Here is a 19,369-nt window from a genome sequence, read left to right on the forward strand (position 1 = left end):
AACCTTCATTCTGGCATTTCCTAAATTCTGAGCAATTGACTGCAACCTCAGTAATGTTCTTTTGAGTGTGATATGTGTATGTGCATATATATTGCCACTGAAAAAACGTAATTAAGATCTAGTTAAAGCTGCAGCTGCTGCAGGCACATATCAGTGGTGTGAGTGCCTATTTCTTTTCAAAGCATTTGACGGTTTGGGTTTTTTTTTTTTTAAAGAAAGCTTTAAGTATTAGAAATCCAAAAAACATGGAGTTAAATTAAGCCTGCACTTCTCAAACACTGCACCCAAACTGCCTTAGCTACTGCAGCCCTTGCTCCTCCTCCTGCTCCTGTCAGTGCCCTGGACTCGTGATCAGACCCAAGCACATGACATGAAGTAGCTGCTGATACAGCGGAGCCACAAAAGGGAAGAAGGTGGGGTAGAGGTCAGAATCAGAAGGCTATTCTGCTTTATTTGCAGTTTGGGAGTTATCCCTTCCCCTCCACTCTCAACACACATATAGTATGACAAGTTCCCTTCAGTATCAAATGTGCCCAAAAGATAATAAATGAATGAAAGAGAAGGACGGGTGGGTGGGAACCTTGATCACATGAGGAGGAGCAGGAACTGGAGCTGGGCACCGGCAGTTCCTGCAGAGCAAGTCAGTGCAGGAAGTCGGAACTGCAAAGAAACAATTGTAAGTAAAGTCACTAAGGACAACCCATTTGTGTGCCTAGGATTTTGTAATGTGAGCAAAGAGATACACTAATAAAAGTAGAATAGTAAGGGGGGGAAACATTTATAAAGCGCAAAGTAAAGGAGATGTTAATTTCAAAAATAAAATGAGCAGAGAGAAATGAAACTAAATGCAGCAGTTGGATTGATAGAGTAAATAGGTAAACCCCTATTATCACTTCATTAAAATCAAAGTAAGCTCCTGCCATTTAAATTAAACAATTTTAAATAATTTCAATACTTTTTAATGATATAACCATGTAAAGGCAATGAATGAAGTGAATGAAAGCCCAAAGGAGAGGATGTACTGTACCTAAAATGCTTCTGTGGGTATGTTAATGCTTCTTTGAGTATGGTAATTTGCCTAGTTAATACTTCTGGAGTGAGTGAGATGAAAGGGGTGAAATATCTGCTGATGTAAATGAGCGAGGCTACACTGAAGTCTCAAGAGCTGAGCCCACTTCCAACAAGATACAATTTCACCCTAGGTCCTCTGTACAAGAACGCTGACTGTGGAAACAAATCCATTAAAATTGTAATTATTAAATGGACTATCATCCATGCTGCTTTTGTTTGAAAGGGGGAAAGGATAACAAAGAGTTTGAGTTCTCAGTTAACCCTTGAGTTACATTTTTGAAGAGCTGCACAATATTTGCAGATGAATATATGAAAACTTAAATTACATGTGCTGTTGTTTCATTTGTGAAACAATAAGTATTTGAGATCACTTATTTCTGGCCAGATTCTGCCATCTGTATTCTAGTTGGAAAGTCCTTTACTCTGAGTGTAGTTCCCTTGACATCATGGAATAAGGTACTACTCAGCATGAGTAAGGGAGGTAAAATCTGGCCCTTGGTGAATTGAACTGCATATTTTTTCTATGAGAGAAAAAAGGTAAGTGAGGCATTGTCTTTTACTGGGCCAACTTACCTCGTCTCTCAAATATTTTGGGACCAAGATAGCTACAACAACACAGCAAACAACTATTTTTCTATGTAATTTAAGTACAACTTTTTGACAACTTAGTCTGAACAATCATCTTTCAAAAACATTTAATTTAGAAAGGAAAACATAAGAGACCTTTCGTTAGCAAGTAATCAAATCTCAGATTCACATTTAAGTTTCATTGTAATACCTCTTTGATGTGAAAGGATTCTATGATAATCACAGTGAAAATACCCTCTTCAATGAAGAGATTACAGAGGGAATGAACTGTCAATATGGCATGTGGTCTCTACAAATACCTGTTTTATTAACAAAGCTCCATACCCCAGAGCAAGCCACAATTTCTCTGAAGTCTTAACAGCATCCTTCATCCATCATGAGATGAAAGTTCTTTGGGGTAGGATCCTTGTCTTCATACTTGTCTACAAAAAGCATAGCCAAGTGCTATATAAAGGATAATCATAACCTGTCCTTTTCTTTATACCTGGCCTGTGAATTAACTCAACTGTGGGCTATTTTCTGAGGAAATATAATGAAAATATAGGGCCCGATTTTCAGCTTGTATAAATCAGCAAAACTCCACTGACATCAATGGACCTGTGCTAATTTATACCAGCTGAGGATCTTGCCAATGCTGTCAGATCATCAGCCTTGCTACTGGCAATACAAAGCAGGCTTAAAGCAGGTTCAACTGGACATCCCAGATTGCTCCTTCTTCTAAAGAGTAAAAGAAGACTGCTACAGAGACTGTAGCAACTGTCTGCACTGCAGTGCTGCTGTTGTCCCAACATCTGGAATAACGAAGGTGGTTTATATCCATTTTTGCAATCCTTCTCCTGAGCTTTTCCAAGCAGACAGAGACAAGTCCCAGGAGCTGGTATATAATGTATAAATAAAAAACATATATGGTTAACCTAAATGCTATGGGATGTTAGCTCAAGGGCAAGAGGCATTTTTTTTACGTAGTTAAAAATAGAATCAGAAATTGGATCTGAACTGAAAGCACCCTTGAATGTTTGGGTGTTTGAAAACTGAATTTACAGCTTGTATCTATATTTCTGTAGAACTAGTATTCTTTATGTGTTTCTTCCTCTGATTTTTTTTTTTTTTCAAATATCTCTGCAGGTGCTCATGAATAGCTCTGGGCGTCCATCTCATAAATTAGAAATCAATATAATCATAAACAAAGGGCTGCCTGTAAATATATCCCTGTCAGCTCACACCTGCCTCAACCAAGAGAGAAAAGATGAGCTTTGCAGTGTGTTTGGGAGGTTAACGCACCTGGGCTACAGCCGACTAAAGGGAGGGAGCAAATCAACCAAGGATCCAATATCAACTTCAAGTTGTGTTCCTGTTTTCTAAATGGAGGTCACATTCCTGCTGTGAGAAATGCCAATATGAGTTTTGCCAACTCTTCTGGCTGCTGCCCCCAGCCTAGCAACATTATGTTTGTCCTTGTCTTGATTGAGCCACAGCCAGCTAGTTCTCATTTAAACGCTGGTTGGATCAGATGTGAAGGAGACATAGTAAGATCCTGATTTTGGAATTAGAGCCTCTTGCCAGGTGAATTTGGTTCCTGGATGCACGTATTGTGAAGTTGCTCGTGTGAGTTAGGTTGATAGCTCAGGATTTATTAGAAAAAAGAGCATTGCAACAAATATTTTGTAAGAAAGAAAGTACATAAAATTACGTGGAATTTGTATATATCAAAATTGGAGTCTCCTTACTTTGAGTGTTCCTCAGTAGCTGTCAATCTCCTGCCTTCAAACTATTTATATTATATCAACAGTAGATAGCCTTGACACTTCAGTCCTTAGGGGTGACCTACATAGGAAAAAAATTAGCTTGTGGCCTCTTTTCACTTTTTTCTGATGTACACAGAGAGACTGAAAGGTTCTTTTCCTTCTTGTACATAATTCATTTTCTACTTTGTGCTCCCCTAGCCTCTTAGAATTAGCAGAAATGACCAGTCTTGTCTTTTTTGTTCCTGTAATTGTTGTTGGAAGACTCTTTGGATGACTATTGGAAACTTTTTCAAACCTTAACTGAAGTAAGGGTGTTCAATCTTAAAATGAGCTGGTCTCTTAAGTGCTTTAGGCAAATGGATTTTAAGGAAAACAGGGAGTTTTAAACAGTCTGAATAAAAATAACTTCCCCTTGCAGTTAATCAGAGGTTTCACTTTCTTTTGTACTTGTGGTGTAGTGCAAATACTTCTCAAGTCATACATAGTCTTCCAGGGCACACAATATAACAATTTTAAATGTCAGAAACAAGCAGAACTCTCTCTTGTTTCCCACACATACATTTTTCCTCGGGCATAGTAAAAGCAACATTTCAGGGCTCCTTTATACACCATAGTGAAGTTCAAAAGAGCATACACTGTTTTCCCCCTTTGAAGGGCAGCTTAAAGCACTGTCATGTTTTATGAGAGTAAAGACTACAGAATTGCATACTGTGTTTGCAGAAATGTAATAAAAGCAGGAAAATCAATACTATGTCAATGTTCTTAACAATGTGAAGATTTTCTTGTGCAAAACCCAGGTATGGTCCCCTACTTGACTTGCACACATATGCAGATTAGTACAATGGCTTAGTGAGTAAACAAACATGCTGGACTTTTCATTTTTATCTTTCCTTATCTAGTCCACATCCATCCCTGTGGTGTTTGAGTGCTGTATAGAGTTAATACCCCAGCATGGTGTTTCTCAAACTGAGAAGTGAGTCTCTCAAGCAGTTCCAGCATTAGTTATTACACTGCTCTACAGCCAAAATGCTTCTGAAATAAATGTAGTCAAACTTTACTAATTCTGGGTCACTGAGAACGAAAATGATGCTTAAAATATTTGGTTGGCTCTAGTTTTCAAGATATGCTATTGGGTCAGTATATACGACCCTTGACTTGGGAATGGCGGAGGATACGTGAGTTATAAAGGGACGGGATCTCAATTTAAACCAGAAATGACTAAAATACATCTTTGACTGGATCTATGAATAAATCTATGACTGGGTTTGGACAGTACTTGCTTTTTAGGCAAAACAATGAATGATGCCATCTGAAGCTGGTATTGCATCATACATGATATGAATTGCATCATGTTATTCCTAGAAGTCATGGATGATGCAATGATAACGAAGCTTACGTCACTCTGCTGAACAAATTGCCCTATGTCAGCTCTAGAAATCATACAGTGTCGTGCTCTCTTATTTGTCAGTGTTTGATTTTGCAAAGGGACACATTTCTGTTTAGCCAAAGTGAGCAGAGATGCCTCGTACTTGTGTGAACAGTGCAGATAACTTGTGCTATGTTTGTGGTGAAGTGACTTTTGCATCACAAAAGCGCAGTATAACCACTATGGTTAAGAAAGCCTATCACCTTTATTTTGGCTGCAAAATTGGAGATCAGGACAAGAGGTGGGCCCCACACATATACTGCAACACTTGTGCAACAAATCTTCACCAGTGGTTGAACACGAAAAGGAAATCTATGCCTTTTGCAGTGCCAATGATTTGGAGAGAGCCAACAGATCATACCAGCAATTGTTACTTCTGCATGGTGCCTCCAGTTGGGAAAGGTGTATCAAAGAAGAAAAAGTGGACTGTGCATTCTCCAAACATTCCATCAGCTATATGCCCAGTACCCCACGGAGAAGGACTGCCGGTTCCTGATGCACCAGAATCATTCTCACTTGAGTCAGACGAGGAAGAGGATGAAACTTCTGGTCCTGAACCATCAATGTCACAGGACCAACATTTTCTCCCATCCTCCTCCTCTGAACCACACCTCATAACACAAGGTGAACTGAATGACCTTGTCAGAGATTTGGAACTACCCAAGAGTAAGGCAGAGCTGTTGGGCTCCAGACTACAGCAGTGGAATCTCCTGGCAGGTGATGTTAGGGTTTCCATGTTCCGTGACCGTCAAAAGGATCTCGTCCCATTCTTCTTCATGGAAGGTGATCTTGTAGCCTGCAACAACATCGATGGTGTGATGGAAACCCTCAACATCGTTCACGATCCAGGTGAGTGGAGACTGTTCATTGATTCATCGAAGACGAGTCTTAAAGCTGTTTTACTGCATAATGGCAATGTTTTGCCATCAATTCGAGTTGGTCATGCAGTCTATATGAAGGAAACCTATGACAACATGAAACAACTTTTGAGGTGCATAAACTCTGACCAACATGAGTGGCAGCTTTGTGGCGATTTGAAGGTTGTTGCTCTCTTGCTTGGTCTGCAGACTGGATACACAAAGTACTGCTGTTTTCTCTGCGAATGGGATAGTCGTGCAAGAGCTTCCCACTACATCAAGAAAGATTGGCCACTCCGACAGTCATTGGAGCCTGGGAGGAAAAGTGTTCAGCATCCACCACTTGTTGAATCAAGGAAGATTTTGTTACCACCCTTACATATCAAGCTGGCTCTGATGAAGAACTTTGTCAAGGCCATTGACAAAACACAAGCAGCTTTCAAGTACCTCCATGGAAAATTTCCAAGGTTAAGTGAAGCTAAGATAAAGGAAGGTGTCTTTGTTGGTCCTCAGATTCGTGAACTTCTTCGAGATGATGCAGTTGACCATGCACTGCGTGGCAAGGAAAAGACGGCATGGAAAGCCTTCCAGTTAGTGGCAATAAATTTTCTCAGAAACAACAAGGCAGACAACTACAGGTTGTTGGTGGAAAACCTCCTCAAGGCATACAAAAGCCGTGGTTGCAACATGTCACTAAAGATACATTTTTTGCACTCTCATCTAGATTTTTTTCCACCAAACTGCGGAGCAGTGAGCAACGAGCACGGCGAGCGATTTCACCAGGACATTGCAACAAGGGAGAAACGCTATCAGGGCAAATGTAGCCCATCAATGCTTGCAGACTATTGCTGGACAGTGACAAGAGATGCTCCATTTAATGAATACAAGAGACAAGCCAAGAAGCGCCGAGTAGACACTGAAAAGGACTAAACTATGTACATAATAGTTTTTTGCCTTTTGTTTCATAATAAATTTTATTTATATAACCCTTTTGCTGATTTTTAACGTGTTACATAAACAGGACAGGTGAAATATTATCATGTAAAGCAACCATAAACACATGAAAAGACCTAGGTTTACAATTTATGATTAAAACTCTACTATCTACACAATATACATAGACATAAAATGTAAAAACTTAAATATTTTAGAAACAGTAGCCAATCAGTTGTTTTAATTGTCATATTTGAATTCAGCACATCAAAATACATAATAAATAGCACATTTTATCTCTGAAGCAGACGACTTCTCAAAAATTGTAGACCAGTGTTATTAGTTGCATTACAGTAGTGCCTACATGCCCTCGCCAAGAATGGGGTTCCATTATGCTGGGGGGGGGTGTATTTACAAACATATAGCAAAATACAGTAAAAACTCTCTGAAACAGCTTGCATTCTAAATAGACCAGACAGACAAAGCATGTGAGGGATAACAGAGGCCTAGAAAGGTGGAGTAAGTTACCCCATGCTCTTCTCATGGTGGGGTACCTGCTACTCCAGCATCCTGTTTTTTTTTTCTTGGGTGTTCAAAGAGAAAACACTGCAACATCCTCCAGAGGGAAACATTTAAATAATTACATTCGTTTCGCTCCTTGTGGAGAAAGAAGAACAGGAGTACTTGTGGCACCTTAGAGACTAACAAATTTATTAGAGCATAAGCTTTCGTGGACTACAGCCCACTTCTTCGGATTCCTTGTGGAGAGTGAACTTTTCACCTGACGATACAAATCACTAGTTTCAAGCAAAACCTGTGACTCTGCTGCAGCAGTTGATGATAGTGCCTGTCCAACAGAACTGATAGTGAGATTCTGGAGAAGGTGAGGTAAAGTAAGGGAATGGACGTGGGGGAACACAGCTCTTCTTCCTTTGAAATAAAGAAAAACCCAGGAAATAGCTTTACATTAAACTCTCTCTTAAATCTACAATAAAAGAATATGAAATGCCATTTTCCCCTCACTAAGACTAGATTACATTTCAGAAGAATTTTACTTAAATAGGTCCAGAGCAGCCCTTCCCTTGGGGAAACTCCACAGGAGTGAGGCTATGGGGTGAAGAAAAACTCTGCAAGCTTTCCCTCACTGCGTTCTTCCCAAAAGTTTCCATGGAGATTTAAGGAAGAAACTTTATGGGTTTCCCCCTTACTTTCTGCAGAAAAAAAACCCAGGGCACCTTAAACTCCATGGATTGTAACAGCTTTAAGCCTGGGCTTCCATACTGGCTCTGTGGAATCATTGCACTGCCCACCAGGGCCAGCTCCAGCGTTTCTGCCGCCCCAAGCAAAAAAAAAATAAAAAAAAAAGCCGCAATCATGACCGGCGGTGGCAATTGGGGGAAAAAGCCGCGATCGGCGGCGGCAGTTCGGCGGCAGGTCCTTCGCTCTTAGAGGGAGTGAGGGACCTGCCGCCCCCGAATTGCCGCACATGCCGCCCCTCTCCCTTGGCTGCCCCAAGCACCTGCTTGTTAAGCTGGTGCCTGGAGCTGGCCCTGCTGCCCACCTTCCCCTCCATTCTGGTTTCTAGGCAATGTGAGTCTCACTGCCAAGACTTCCTCCACCAGAGGAAGATGATTGCATTGAATTGCCTAATACTTGCTGTCATGCAAACCCAAAAGACATCAGCCTGCTTGGTTCCAGGCAGTCTCCCATAGCAACATTCTGGAGCTAGGATCATTCCAATATTAGCACCTGTCCATAAAAAAGCACCGGCCTTCCCTTAAGCTGGATACATTTGAGTATTCATAATTCTGTATTATGGCTGTGTCTGTTCTCTAACTACTCATGTTTTATATCTCCATGTGCTCTTCTGCTTGAAGTTGCTTTTGAGATGAGATATTTAATGTGTATTCCTTTAGTTTCTTCCTTATCTAAATTTTATGGTGGTAGCTCATTAGGCTACATTATTCCTTACAATTGTTTTCAGCTGTTGGAAAGTAGAAAGCAGGACCTTTTAAACCCCTACATTACTAAAAATCATACCCCATTAGGACTGCTATGATCCAATGACATATATTTATTTAATTCTGGTCTCTGTTTCCAGAAGGTGTCTGAAAGGATCTTCATTAAAACAAGCACCACAACAAGAAGCATTTTCAGAACAGAAATGAACAGCTGGACAGCAAATAACAGTTCCGTCAACAGCAGTGGAACAGATCTCACTATCGGCTTTACCTCTTCTGCAATAGCTGTCTTTTTATTTGGGACAAACTTTGTACCTGTTAAGAAATTTGATACTGGTGATGGTAAACAATCTGGTTTTGTTTTTTTAATAGTTTTACCACTTGTAAGAACAGTATTTAAGTTTTACACACTTTCAGTGAGAATATGGAATCTGCTAGTTACTGAAACGTCCCAGCTATATCAGCATTAGCCCCAGCACAGCCTTAAGCTATAGAGAGAGGTGGAACAAGTACAGCATTTTTTCCTCACAACAATTAGTTTTGTAAAAGCAATAATAAAAACTCAAGGAAGTGGAAAAACTTTGAGAAGCCCTTCTTATGTCTTGCCATCCACTTAGGAGAGAGAGAGTATACTACAAGATGCTGCAAGATGGAAAAGCAAAAAGTGAAGTGCCTCAGTCCCCCACAGTTTGCAGATTCTCAAATACACACTTCAGTGTGTATTACTTACCCTTTATAGCTGGTGATCTATTAAATATCTCCATCCCTTGAGTCACGTTATTGTAGATAACATTAAAAGCAATCAAATGTAGAAACTTGAGTACTTATGTCTTGGCAATCTGATAACACGAAACAACCCCTTATGATTTATGATTTTGCCACAGCACTTCACTTGCCTTATACGGGGTCATGCTGTATCTAGCTATATGTGAAGACATAGTATTATTCATTGGTTACCAGAATCCCGTGATCAAAAAAGGCTTATCCCAAATTACTTTTCTGTAACCATATCTGCATTAGAGGATGGATCCTAGCCTCTGTTTTCTCCTCTTTTTGTGCTAATCCAGCACAGCATAGGGAACAAAAAAGCTGCCTTAAATATTCAGCCAAGGATTTCCCTTGTGTAAGGGAAGAAGAGCATAAAGCCAGCAAATATTTCTGGGGGAGAAGGGGCATAAAGCCAGCAAATATTTCACCCACTCCTGGCCCCTTTAAGTCCAGGATCTGCTGGGAGTGAGAGGAAGTTTGGCCAGAGTGTACAGCAATCTGGCCATCCTGTGTTACTGGAACAGTTCTAGGACTGTCCCACACAGTGCAAGTTAGAGTAATTTCTAGGCTGTTCTAACATGTTCATGGTTGGGAGTGGAAGGGAGGGAGAGTAACTCATGTCCATCGTCTTCAAGAGCTAAGCAGAGCTCATGTGCACCTGAGGATCTGTGCTGTATTAACTTTGTTCAAGCAAGTGTAGTTAACAAGTGTACGGAGAATGCGAGAACCCAGAAATAAATGACTGGTTGACTGCTAACATCTTGCCCCAAAATATAACCTTTTAAAAATATTGTAACATGGCTACATAAACTTCATAAGGGATAGATCTCTAAAATATGTGACCAGATTTCAATTGCATCTGTATAATTTCATCTGAGATATATTATATGAACAAGAAACAACAGGCTCACACATACAGTACTTGAAAGAAATCTTTTTAAAAAAAAACATTGATGGTTACATATTCATTTATTTGTCTGTTTTCCCCTCCAGGAATGTTCTTCCAGTGGATTCTCTGTGCTGCAATATGGATAGTATCATTGGTGGTGAACCTTATTCAGAATAGCCCTCGGTTTTGGCCTCTTGCTATGGTTGGGGGTAGTGTATGGGCTACAGGTAATGAGGAAGAGATCCTACTTCTTCAGAAACACAATAAAGCTAATTCCTCCGAGGAGGCAGAGATGATAACATTGAAATATTTGATATACTAAATGGATCTTTGTTATTTACTGCACTGTTGGATCTCTGCCATTATTGTATGTATTACTGTGAACATGATATTTTACAGTTTTAGCATTGACAGTGGTCTTCACCAGCCTTATTTAAAAACCTAAAGTAATACAGGTGCCAAATAATATCCATGTTTTAGAAGGGCTGAAGAAACAGAAGATGCTAAAGTTACCTTAGCCGTATGGCTGAATGCTTACATTATAAATAGCTATAAGAAACCTATTGGTCCAAGTTTTTCAAAAGCCCAAAGTTAAGCTTCTAAATAAGTGGCCTGATTTTCAAGAGTGCTGGGCAGCCAGCAGCTCCCACTGAAGCCAGTGGGAGCTGCTGGGTGATAAGCACTGTGATAGGGTGACCAGATTGCAAGTGTGAAAAATCGGGACAGAGGGTGGGGGGTAATAGGAGCTTATATAAGAAAAAGCCCCAAATATCGGGACTGTCCCTATAAAATGGGGACATCTGGTCACCTTAACTGTGTATTTCCTAATTTTGTCCTCATATTGGATTGATATAAATTAAACCTTAAAGAAACATCCAAAAAAAAAAAAAAGCATGAAATGACTAGACAGTCTTAGCTATAGTCCAGTGCAGGGCTCTTTAATAGGAACCATCACTGCATAAGACAGACAGATTCTTCTCCTTAGGGACAGAAATATCTCTAAATTACCTTGATGTGTCTTCATGCCATTGGTGGAAGCAAAAATACCCCAGGTTATGTGAATTAAAACCTAGTTGGTGACATTTCACATAGCACCCAGTACTTTGAATTCAAATTTGAGTCTGTGAAAATGCAGAGTAGAACCAACTTAACCCACTTTAATGACAGGGAAACTCTTTGTAGAATACAGAAATTTTCAGTTTAGTAAGTATATGGGAAAATATAAAAACTCAAGAATACTGGTCTCTTCCTGTTCCTAAAACATGATTATTGCATGGTTAGACATAAATGGCATTTTCTTCTTGAGAGAGAAATTTAGGACCAGAGTACCAGGCATTCTTGTAGGGTTGGGGTGCATTGAAGACCTTACACACAATGCCTTCAGCACCTTCCTTTTGTAAGCACCAAATTCACACCAAGAATAGCTTTCAAAATTGTGGATGATGAATTGAAGAAAGTGTGTTTGTGTGTGTGCATTTGTTAAATATTTAACAACAACATCATGTACTGCATATTGACTGATGTTGTTCAAAGGATCTGATCTTATAAACCATATTGAAATTCAAAGTACAAATATGAGCGCTCAATTTTAAAACCAAAATATTTTGGCAATAAAATAATTTTGCTTTTGTGTTTTTCCATATTGCAGGTAACATTACAGTTGTCCCCATTGTTAAAACCATTGGTTTAGGTCTTGGACTCTTAATCTGGGCTTCTTTTAATTTGCTAACTGGCTGGGCAAGCTCAAGGTAACTGCATTTAAGCTTTAAACTACACAATGTGAATGCTGTCATCTCTTCATTAACAACTGTAATGAAAACACTCAACATGAATGCAAAAGATGTATGAAATAGAAAAGATTTTTTTCTCCCAATGAAATATTCAGGTTAATTGTAATCTATTCTGCTCGCTTATTTGTGAGATTCTCAATAAGAAGAAAATGTTTATTGGAACTTCTTTGCAAAAGACCCTAAATGCTCACTCATCTGATTAATTAAAATCATATTTTTCATGTGCAAGTAAAATGCTGTTTTCATTTTCATTGTTTTCTTTATCATCATAATTGTACATGGTTAAATTTATTTCTTTTAGCCTGGACATTTACATAAACTTGCCTTTTGGCAAAACTTCACTAAGCATGAGCCCAGTCCTGATAATCTGGACTTCAGTGGGACTGCTTGCATTAGTAAGGATTTCCAAGACTGGACTCTAATTTAAAATTTAATACATATAAATGGAATCAAATAAAACTGTGGTTAAATATTCCAGGTTCGGCTGGTTTGGAATTGACCCAGAAGAAGTATCAAAACCCATCTTAAATTATATCGGAGCTGGACTTTCAGTGTTAAGGTAAATATTCTTCCTAATAATAAAAAACTTCTTTGATTTAATTACTGAGGTATTGATTTAATAGGAGAGGATGTCTGTTAGTTGAATGAATTTTGCAAATGCAGTTCATTTAAAATTTATTAAGTTGTCCTATCCAGTGAGACAGAGAAATATTTTCAGAATTAGACAAATGTTAATTCCAATTCAATGGCAAAATAGGTCTTCATAAATGGAGAAGCACATTTTTATGCCAATGAACACGTTAAATACCATCCCAAATGTAGATTGATTGATTGTCGTAGTTAAATTACTCAAATGTTTCACTTTGAAAATTGTTGGGAAAAGCCTTCCCTGGAAAAAGTTATGATCTCCTGGTGGAATTTGTCTCTCATCAATCCTTCAGAGAGGTGGAGTTTGCTTCTTCTTTGCCCCTTTCCATAGACTAGGCCACAAAACCATTCCTCAAACCTGGCAGACGCCATAGATTCAGCTGAATCCAGGGCCATCCACACCATCTCTTTCCCCCAGAGGCTCTACAATCCGCAACAGCAAAGCTCTGAAGCCATACTGCCAGAATTCCCCAAACATGGCATCCTCCAGGAGCCTCTACAAGGCATCCAATTCTTTATTTATATATGGGAGCAGCTATTCTATGCAAGACACTTTCCAGACACTTAGGGCTTGGCTACACTTGCGAGTTAGAGCGCATTAAAGCAGCCCCGGGCACCGTAGCTCACTACCCGTCCACACTGGCAAGGCACGTACAGCACTCTGACTCCAGGGCTAGTGCGCTCCTGGTACTCCGCCTCAGCGAGAAGATTAATGCTTGGTGCGCACTGGCTGAAACACCTGGGCATCAGTGTGAATGAGGTGTTGTATTACTGCACTCTGATCAGCCTCCGGAAACGTCCCATAATCCCCTTAAGTCAAGTGGCCACTCTTGTCATTGTTTTGTAATCGCTGCAGGAATGCGGATATGCCCTTTGAAAGCTCCGTTTCTGACATCTGGCATGCTTATCTGCTCCGAGACAAAGCAACCATTACTGTGGAATGCTGTGTGTGAGAGAGAGAGAGGCGGGGGGAAGAGGGGGTCTGCTGCTGTCTGAACTTACAAGACAGCATGCTGACATGCTCTCAGCCCCCCAAAAACCCACTCTCTCTCCCCTCACATACACACAACACACTCCCTGTCACACTGCACCCCACCACCCCATTTGAAAAGCATGTTGCAACCACTTGCATGCTGGGATAGCCACCACAATGCACTGCTCTCTGTTGCCGTTGCAAGAGCTGCTAATGTGGCCACGCCAGTGCGCTTGCAGTTCTCAGTGTGGACAGATTGCTGCGCTCTCCCTACTGCTCAGCAAAGGCTGTCAAAGCGCTCTACATCTGCCAGTGTAGCCATGCCCTTAGGGAGGATGGAACTCACAGTTTAAGCATTTCATCTAAGCTTCATAGACCTGGAGGGGGAACAATGTGTGTTTTCCTGGTCTTCGTGGAGGAGACTGACATCCCCCCTTCCCAATATTCCTTCCTATCCTCTCAGGAGGGGGAAGAACCATGCATGATGGGGACCCGCACCATTCCTTGGCATTAAAAAACAAACCCTGCCAATCCTGATTGCACATATTTACCTGATCAAATTTGCAAGTTAAATATGTTGGTAATTACTCCTGTTTAAACCTCACTCCTACCAATCACAGAACTAGGCTTCTGAGGAGGGGCCTAACATTTTCAGTTGAATTTTACTGAAAAACATGCAAGACTATAAAAAACAAAACAAATCAGAGTGCTGCTTGAGAAAATGGACCTAGAATTTCTATTCTCAGTTTATGTCCCAGGCCAAATGAAGTGCAGTAAGCTGTTAAGTCTGCTGCACAGAAGCTGTAAATGTAAAGGTGTGTTAAAAACATCCTTATTGTGAACAGTTTAGTTACCTTCTAGAAACACTAATTCTGGTAAATGTAGTATGCTTTTGCTTTTTGGAAAGAAGGTCTCATTCATTTTCTCCTCTCCTTACCCCTCACTCCCACCCCATGGAGGGTGTTTTGGAAGCAGAGAAAGAACTGTCATGCATTGCAATCCCCTGCCTGTCAGTTCTTTCTCTGCTTCCACAATGTATATAGAATTTCCCTTAGGATATCCCAGTGTACATCTGCTCTAGTTTGAAAATGCAGTACTGGGCTATGACAACTGTCTTTAGAAAAATAATGCGATGATATATCAGAACAGTGACATGTACATCCTATTAAAATGACAAGAGGTAACTATAAGGACCGTACTACATTTTTAAAAGTAGATTTGATCAGATTATATACTTGTGTCTAAATTAATTAATAAGATTAATCAAGATAGCTAAGAGTTCATTTCAAGATATCCTGAAGTATGACATTGTCAAACAAAGGATGAAAAATAAGGAACAAAATGAAAATGAGGATTATGCCTTCAACTACTTTGTTTTTGCTCTGGGGTATTAAATGTTATGTCATCCTGAACTGATGTTTGGTACATGTTAATGTACTTTTCTCTTCACAGCACTATCATATTTCTTTTTGTAAAAAGTGAAGTTCAGAGTTCTTCAACTTTGTTAGAAGCCACCCCATTACTGAGAGAGAGGGTAAGTACTCTGACTATTGTTTTACTTCACTGAAAATGTGCATCAGCATAAAAAGAAAAGCAATTACTTGATGTTACCCAGATTTGTCAACATTCATGGTCAAATGGAGATGCCTATTTACATGAACTTCAATTTATGGGTTTTGTAAGATCAATAGCATTTAGCAACAGAAACAGCTTTTCGCAATAGTCTGGTTGTTACTGGCTTGGCATGTTGTATAGGTTCACAAGTCCTTTTCCATTACCACACAGGTTTAATAAATGATTGAGACTACCCCCCCCCCATGTCAGAAAGGGGAAATAATTTTAATTACAGCTTTTGGAACTAAAACTGAGCTGTAAAAGTAGAACATTAGATAAAAGGAAGCAAACAATGTGTCTTGGTAACCAGATTTCCTGCTGCACAGCAGAGTGGGGAAGCTAGCAGGCAGGTAATTATGACTCCCTGTTTCTTGACCCTGCCCTTGGCACAGGTTAGAGACCTGAGACTGGTGCCAGATGGCTATTGTCCCTTAGGGAACATGAAGCAGGCAAGGATAACTGGAGCACAGCAGCACACTTCAGTCAATCTCCCCCTCACTATGCTGCCACAGGGTGGGAGGTATAGGAGCCAACTATGCCCTCTGGGATCCCTCCTTATCAAGGGAATCTTCAGCAGGGGATTTGTGGGTGGAGCAAAGGAAGCAGAGAGTGGCATAGAATCTGCTTGTATTATAGAGAAGGATTCAGTGTGTGCACCGGGAGGCAAAAATAAGCAGAAATGGTTATGGATATGAAATGATACTAGTGATGGCAAAGGACCCGCACAGTCAACAACAACAGTGGAAACAGAGAACAAACCTCTGGATTCTAGCACTCACCAAATTTAAGGGAAAACATGCTTTGAAATCCAAATTTGTACTTGGATTCTCCCTCTACAATGTGTTGAGTTAAGCCCCAGAGTCAGACACCCTGAAGCATTTGAAATCCTGAGTCAATCTTTTTGGCTTGGGCCTTTCTGTAAACCCATGTCTCCTGACTTTCGTTCAGATTCTTTTCCCCGATGTGTGACTGTTCTGTTTTAAAACATGCACTTTTTTTGGATGTTTTCCAAAACATTTGACACTAAAATTGTAACTGTTGTCAACAGTCAGTCAACAATTCTGAAAATACCTATTCTGATGCTTCATGGGTAGACAGTCTTTCTCCAGCACGAAAAAGAATAATGTAAGTAGTTACCATTTCTTTTCTTCATTCTGGCTAGTTGACCTGGGTTTCTTTAAGTTGCTACAAAATAGTAAAGGAACTTCTGTGTCCTGTACTGTATGAAGCACATTGTCACACTGTAACAAATGAATGATATTTTTTATAAATGTTAGTACTATAATGAAAAGGTATAACTGCAAAACTACTTAGGTACATTTTAACTGGATAACAGTGTTTGTTCTTCTAGTTCTTCAATGTGCTGTCTCTTACTGGCCGCAATATTAATTACAATTACAAATTATCTATACTGTCTTGTGGAGATTACTTAAAATAGATTTTCAGTGACTTTTCAATTGCCCCAATGTGTATTTATGCCATCATATGTAGAGATTACAGAAACACAGGATGCTATGGTCAGTTTGAGTGCAGGACTGTGTTTATTTTCTCTTGACACAGACTTAGTTTAGGCTTGAAATTGGGCAAAGGTTTCTAACCATCAGAGGAGTGAAGTTCTGGAACAGCCTTCCATGGGAAGCAGTGGAGTTGAAAAACCTAACTGGCTTCAAAACTGAGTTTGATAAGTTTATGGAGGGGATGGAATAATGAGACTGCCTACGATGGCATGTGGCCCATCAGTGACTGGCAATAGCAAAAATCCCCAACGGCTGGAGACAGGACACTATATGGGGAGGGCTCTGAGTTACTACCAAGAATTCTTTCCCAGGTATCTTTCTGGTAGGTCTTGCCCACATGCTCAGGGTCTAACTGACCTTCATATTTTGGATTGGGAAGGAATTTTCCCCTGGATCAGATTGGCAAGAGACCCTGGGGGTTTTTCATCTTCTTCTGTAGCATGCGGCAAGGATCACTCGCAGGTTTGAACTAGTGTAAATGGTGAATTCTCTGTAGCTTGAAGTCTTTAAACCATGATTTGAGGACTTCAGTAACTCAGCCAGAGGGTAGGCGTCTATTTCAGGAGTGGGTGGGTGAGGTTCTGTGGCCTGCAATGTGCAGGAGGTCAGATCAGATGATCATGATGGTCCCTTCTGACCTTAAAGTCTATGGGTTCTAAATGTTCATAGCTACCACCATATCTTAGTAAAGTTCATTGTTGTGTCTTGTCATTAACCTTGATTGTACACTCTTTAGGGCAGGGGCTGTCTCTTTGTTACATGCATGTACAGCATCTAGCTCAGTGGGGCCCTGGATAGGGCCTCTAGGCACTACTGTAATATAAAAATAATGTGATAGAAGGTGTAATTTCTATATCATTACTAGCAATTTGCATGTGCAGAATGTTTTACATAGTATCATTCTAGACCTGTTATGTCTTAAGTATATTATCTAGTCTACTGATTAATAATGGCTTCCTTTATTTCTTTCTCTCTCTCTCTCTCTTTTTTTTTTTTTTTTTTTTTAAGAGGCTGTACCCTAGCAGTAGTAGCTGGAATATTCTATGGTTCCAGCTTTGTGCCAGTGCTCTACATCAAGGACCATGGTAGAAGAAATGGAACGGTATACACAGGAGCAAGTCAATTTGGTAAAGGCCAATGAACCATTTTTATTTCACCTTATAACTACTGTATATCCTATTAATTTTGTAAATAGATTTGGTGATTTTTGCCATGCCTCCTGGTGTTATGTGGTGACACAGGAGTCGGTGCACATGATTCTCCACTACCTTGCCCTGTTTGTAGTCACTTACAACTGTGCAAACTGGATGCAATCACTCGAATGGCTGATTAGGCCCAGTGAATGCCAAACTTCACTGATGTTTAGGAACAATTTCATTCACAATAAAATGTTTTTTCTTTGAAGCATTTTGAAATTTAGTCACATTTTCTACTTATTTTTCTTGTGAGGCCATATAGATTTTCACTGCTGCATTGGTAGGCAATATTCCAAATACGTAAGGAGCCTAATAATATAAATGTTTGGTTTCTTCCTCCATTTTTCAGCTCATGCTCTGCTTTTACTGTGCAGAAAATATATTTATATGATGTTTATATTAATTGTCCCCATACTTAATGGGGGTAATTATAAATTATGGGAAAATATAGAGAGACCTCCTGCTTTAAGAGTGGAAATGCATTCAGCTGCAGCCAAACAAGACAAGCTCAATTTTCTCTCTGGGTTGCAGGCTTCCAGTGGCATTAACTCCACCTGGGGTGGGTGTGAGAGAACACAAGGGCTTACTATTCCATGCTCCTCCAGCCAGGCCAGCACAGCATCAGAAGTGAGTAGGTTGAGGGCATGAGCCCAGCCCAAGCAGGAGAGAGGGACTGATTTAGTGCCTACTAACGGAGTTGTAAGGAGCATTTCAAGCCATCCTTCCCCAGGGTTAACTACTCCCTACTTTGCAGCCCTATCTGCTTCTCCTCTATCTTCCAACAATTCATGCACATGTTTATTGTACCAATGTCATTCTCTTGCAATTTCTTGTCAGAGTGGAGCCTTCATAAATTTTCCTCCTCACAGTACTGCAGTAATAATGAAACAAAGTCTCTAATTAGGCAGGTGGACAACAAGCCACTTGGCTCCTGCATTCTTCATCACCGCGCTGCCGGGGAGTTGGGCTGGCTCTTCCCAAGCCTGTCCTGACCCTGCTCTCTGGCAGGAGCTCGGGGACCAGAGGGAAGGGTCCTGTGGGCCGGATGTGGCCCGTGGGCCATAGTTTGCCCCCCACCAACCTAGAAGATAGCGCAACAAGCTCAGGAGTGCAGCATTAGGACAAAAACAAGGGATTCCTTTTCTTCTTGAGTCAAAAACCTTGGTGCTTAAGTGTGAGGTTTCAGCACCCAGATCCCACTTTTAGGCTCTACTGTGATCCACACTCTTGAGGTCCCTTCTAATCCTACATTTATATGATTTTATGGCATAGTCAATGCAGTGGAAGTCCCTTACATAATTTAACTTGCATGATTGAACAACTCCATTTATAGTAATATTTGCACTGATGGTTGTGTCACATGGATAATGCAACAAGCTCCCTTTCTTTGTTT

At 40.3% G+C, this 19,369-nt stretch overlaps 1 protein-coding gene across 9 annotated transcripts in view; it reads left to right on the plus strand.

The window, feature by feature from the left end:
- Positions 1–353: 353 nt before the first annotated feature.
- Positions 354–19,369, plus strand: part of TMEM144 (transmembrane protein 144) — a 32,339-nt gene continuing 13,323 nt past the window's right edge. Inside the window, exons 1-8 of one of the 9 annotated variants that reach the window (XM_005299316.5) lie at positions 354–676; positions 8,725–8,923; positions 10,343–10,465; positions 11,887–11,986; positions 12,507–12,587; positions 15,102–15,183; positions 16,312–16,388; positions 17,789–17,907. In XM_005299316.5, the coding sequence (XP_005299373.2) occupies positions 548–676; positions 8,725–8,923; positions 10,343–10,465; positions 11,887–11,986; positions 12,507–12,587; positions 15,102–15,183; positions 16,312–16,388; positions 17,789–17,907 (910 nt within the window). In that variant the 5' untranslated portion in view covers positions 354–547. Of the gene's footprint in view, positions 677–3,047; positions 3,223–7,387; positions 7,509–8,721; positions 8,924–10,342; positions 10,466–11,886; positions 11,987–12,506; positions 12,588–15,101; positions 15,184–16,311; positions 16,389–17,788; positions 17,908–19,369 lie in introns of those variants that run through there. The other 8 variants (XM_005299315.5, XM_065597890.1, XM_065597889.1 and 5 more) reach the window with 8 other exon arrangements.

Source organism: Chrysemys picta, chromosome 5 (assembly GCF_011386835.1).
Source record: "Chrysemys picta bellii isolate R12L10 chromosome 5, ASM1138683v2, whole genome shotgun sequence".
Lineage (NCBI taxonomy): Eukaryota > Metazoa > Chordata > Testudines > Emydidae > Chrysemys > Chrysemys picta.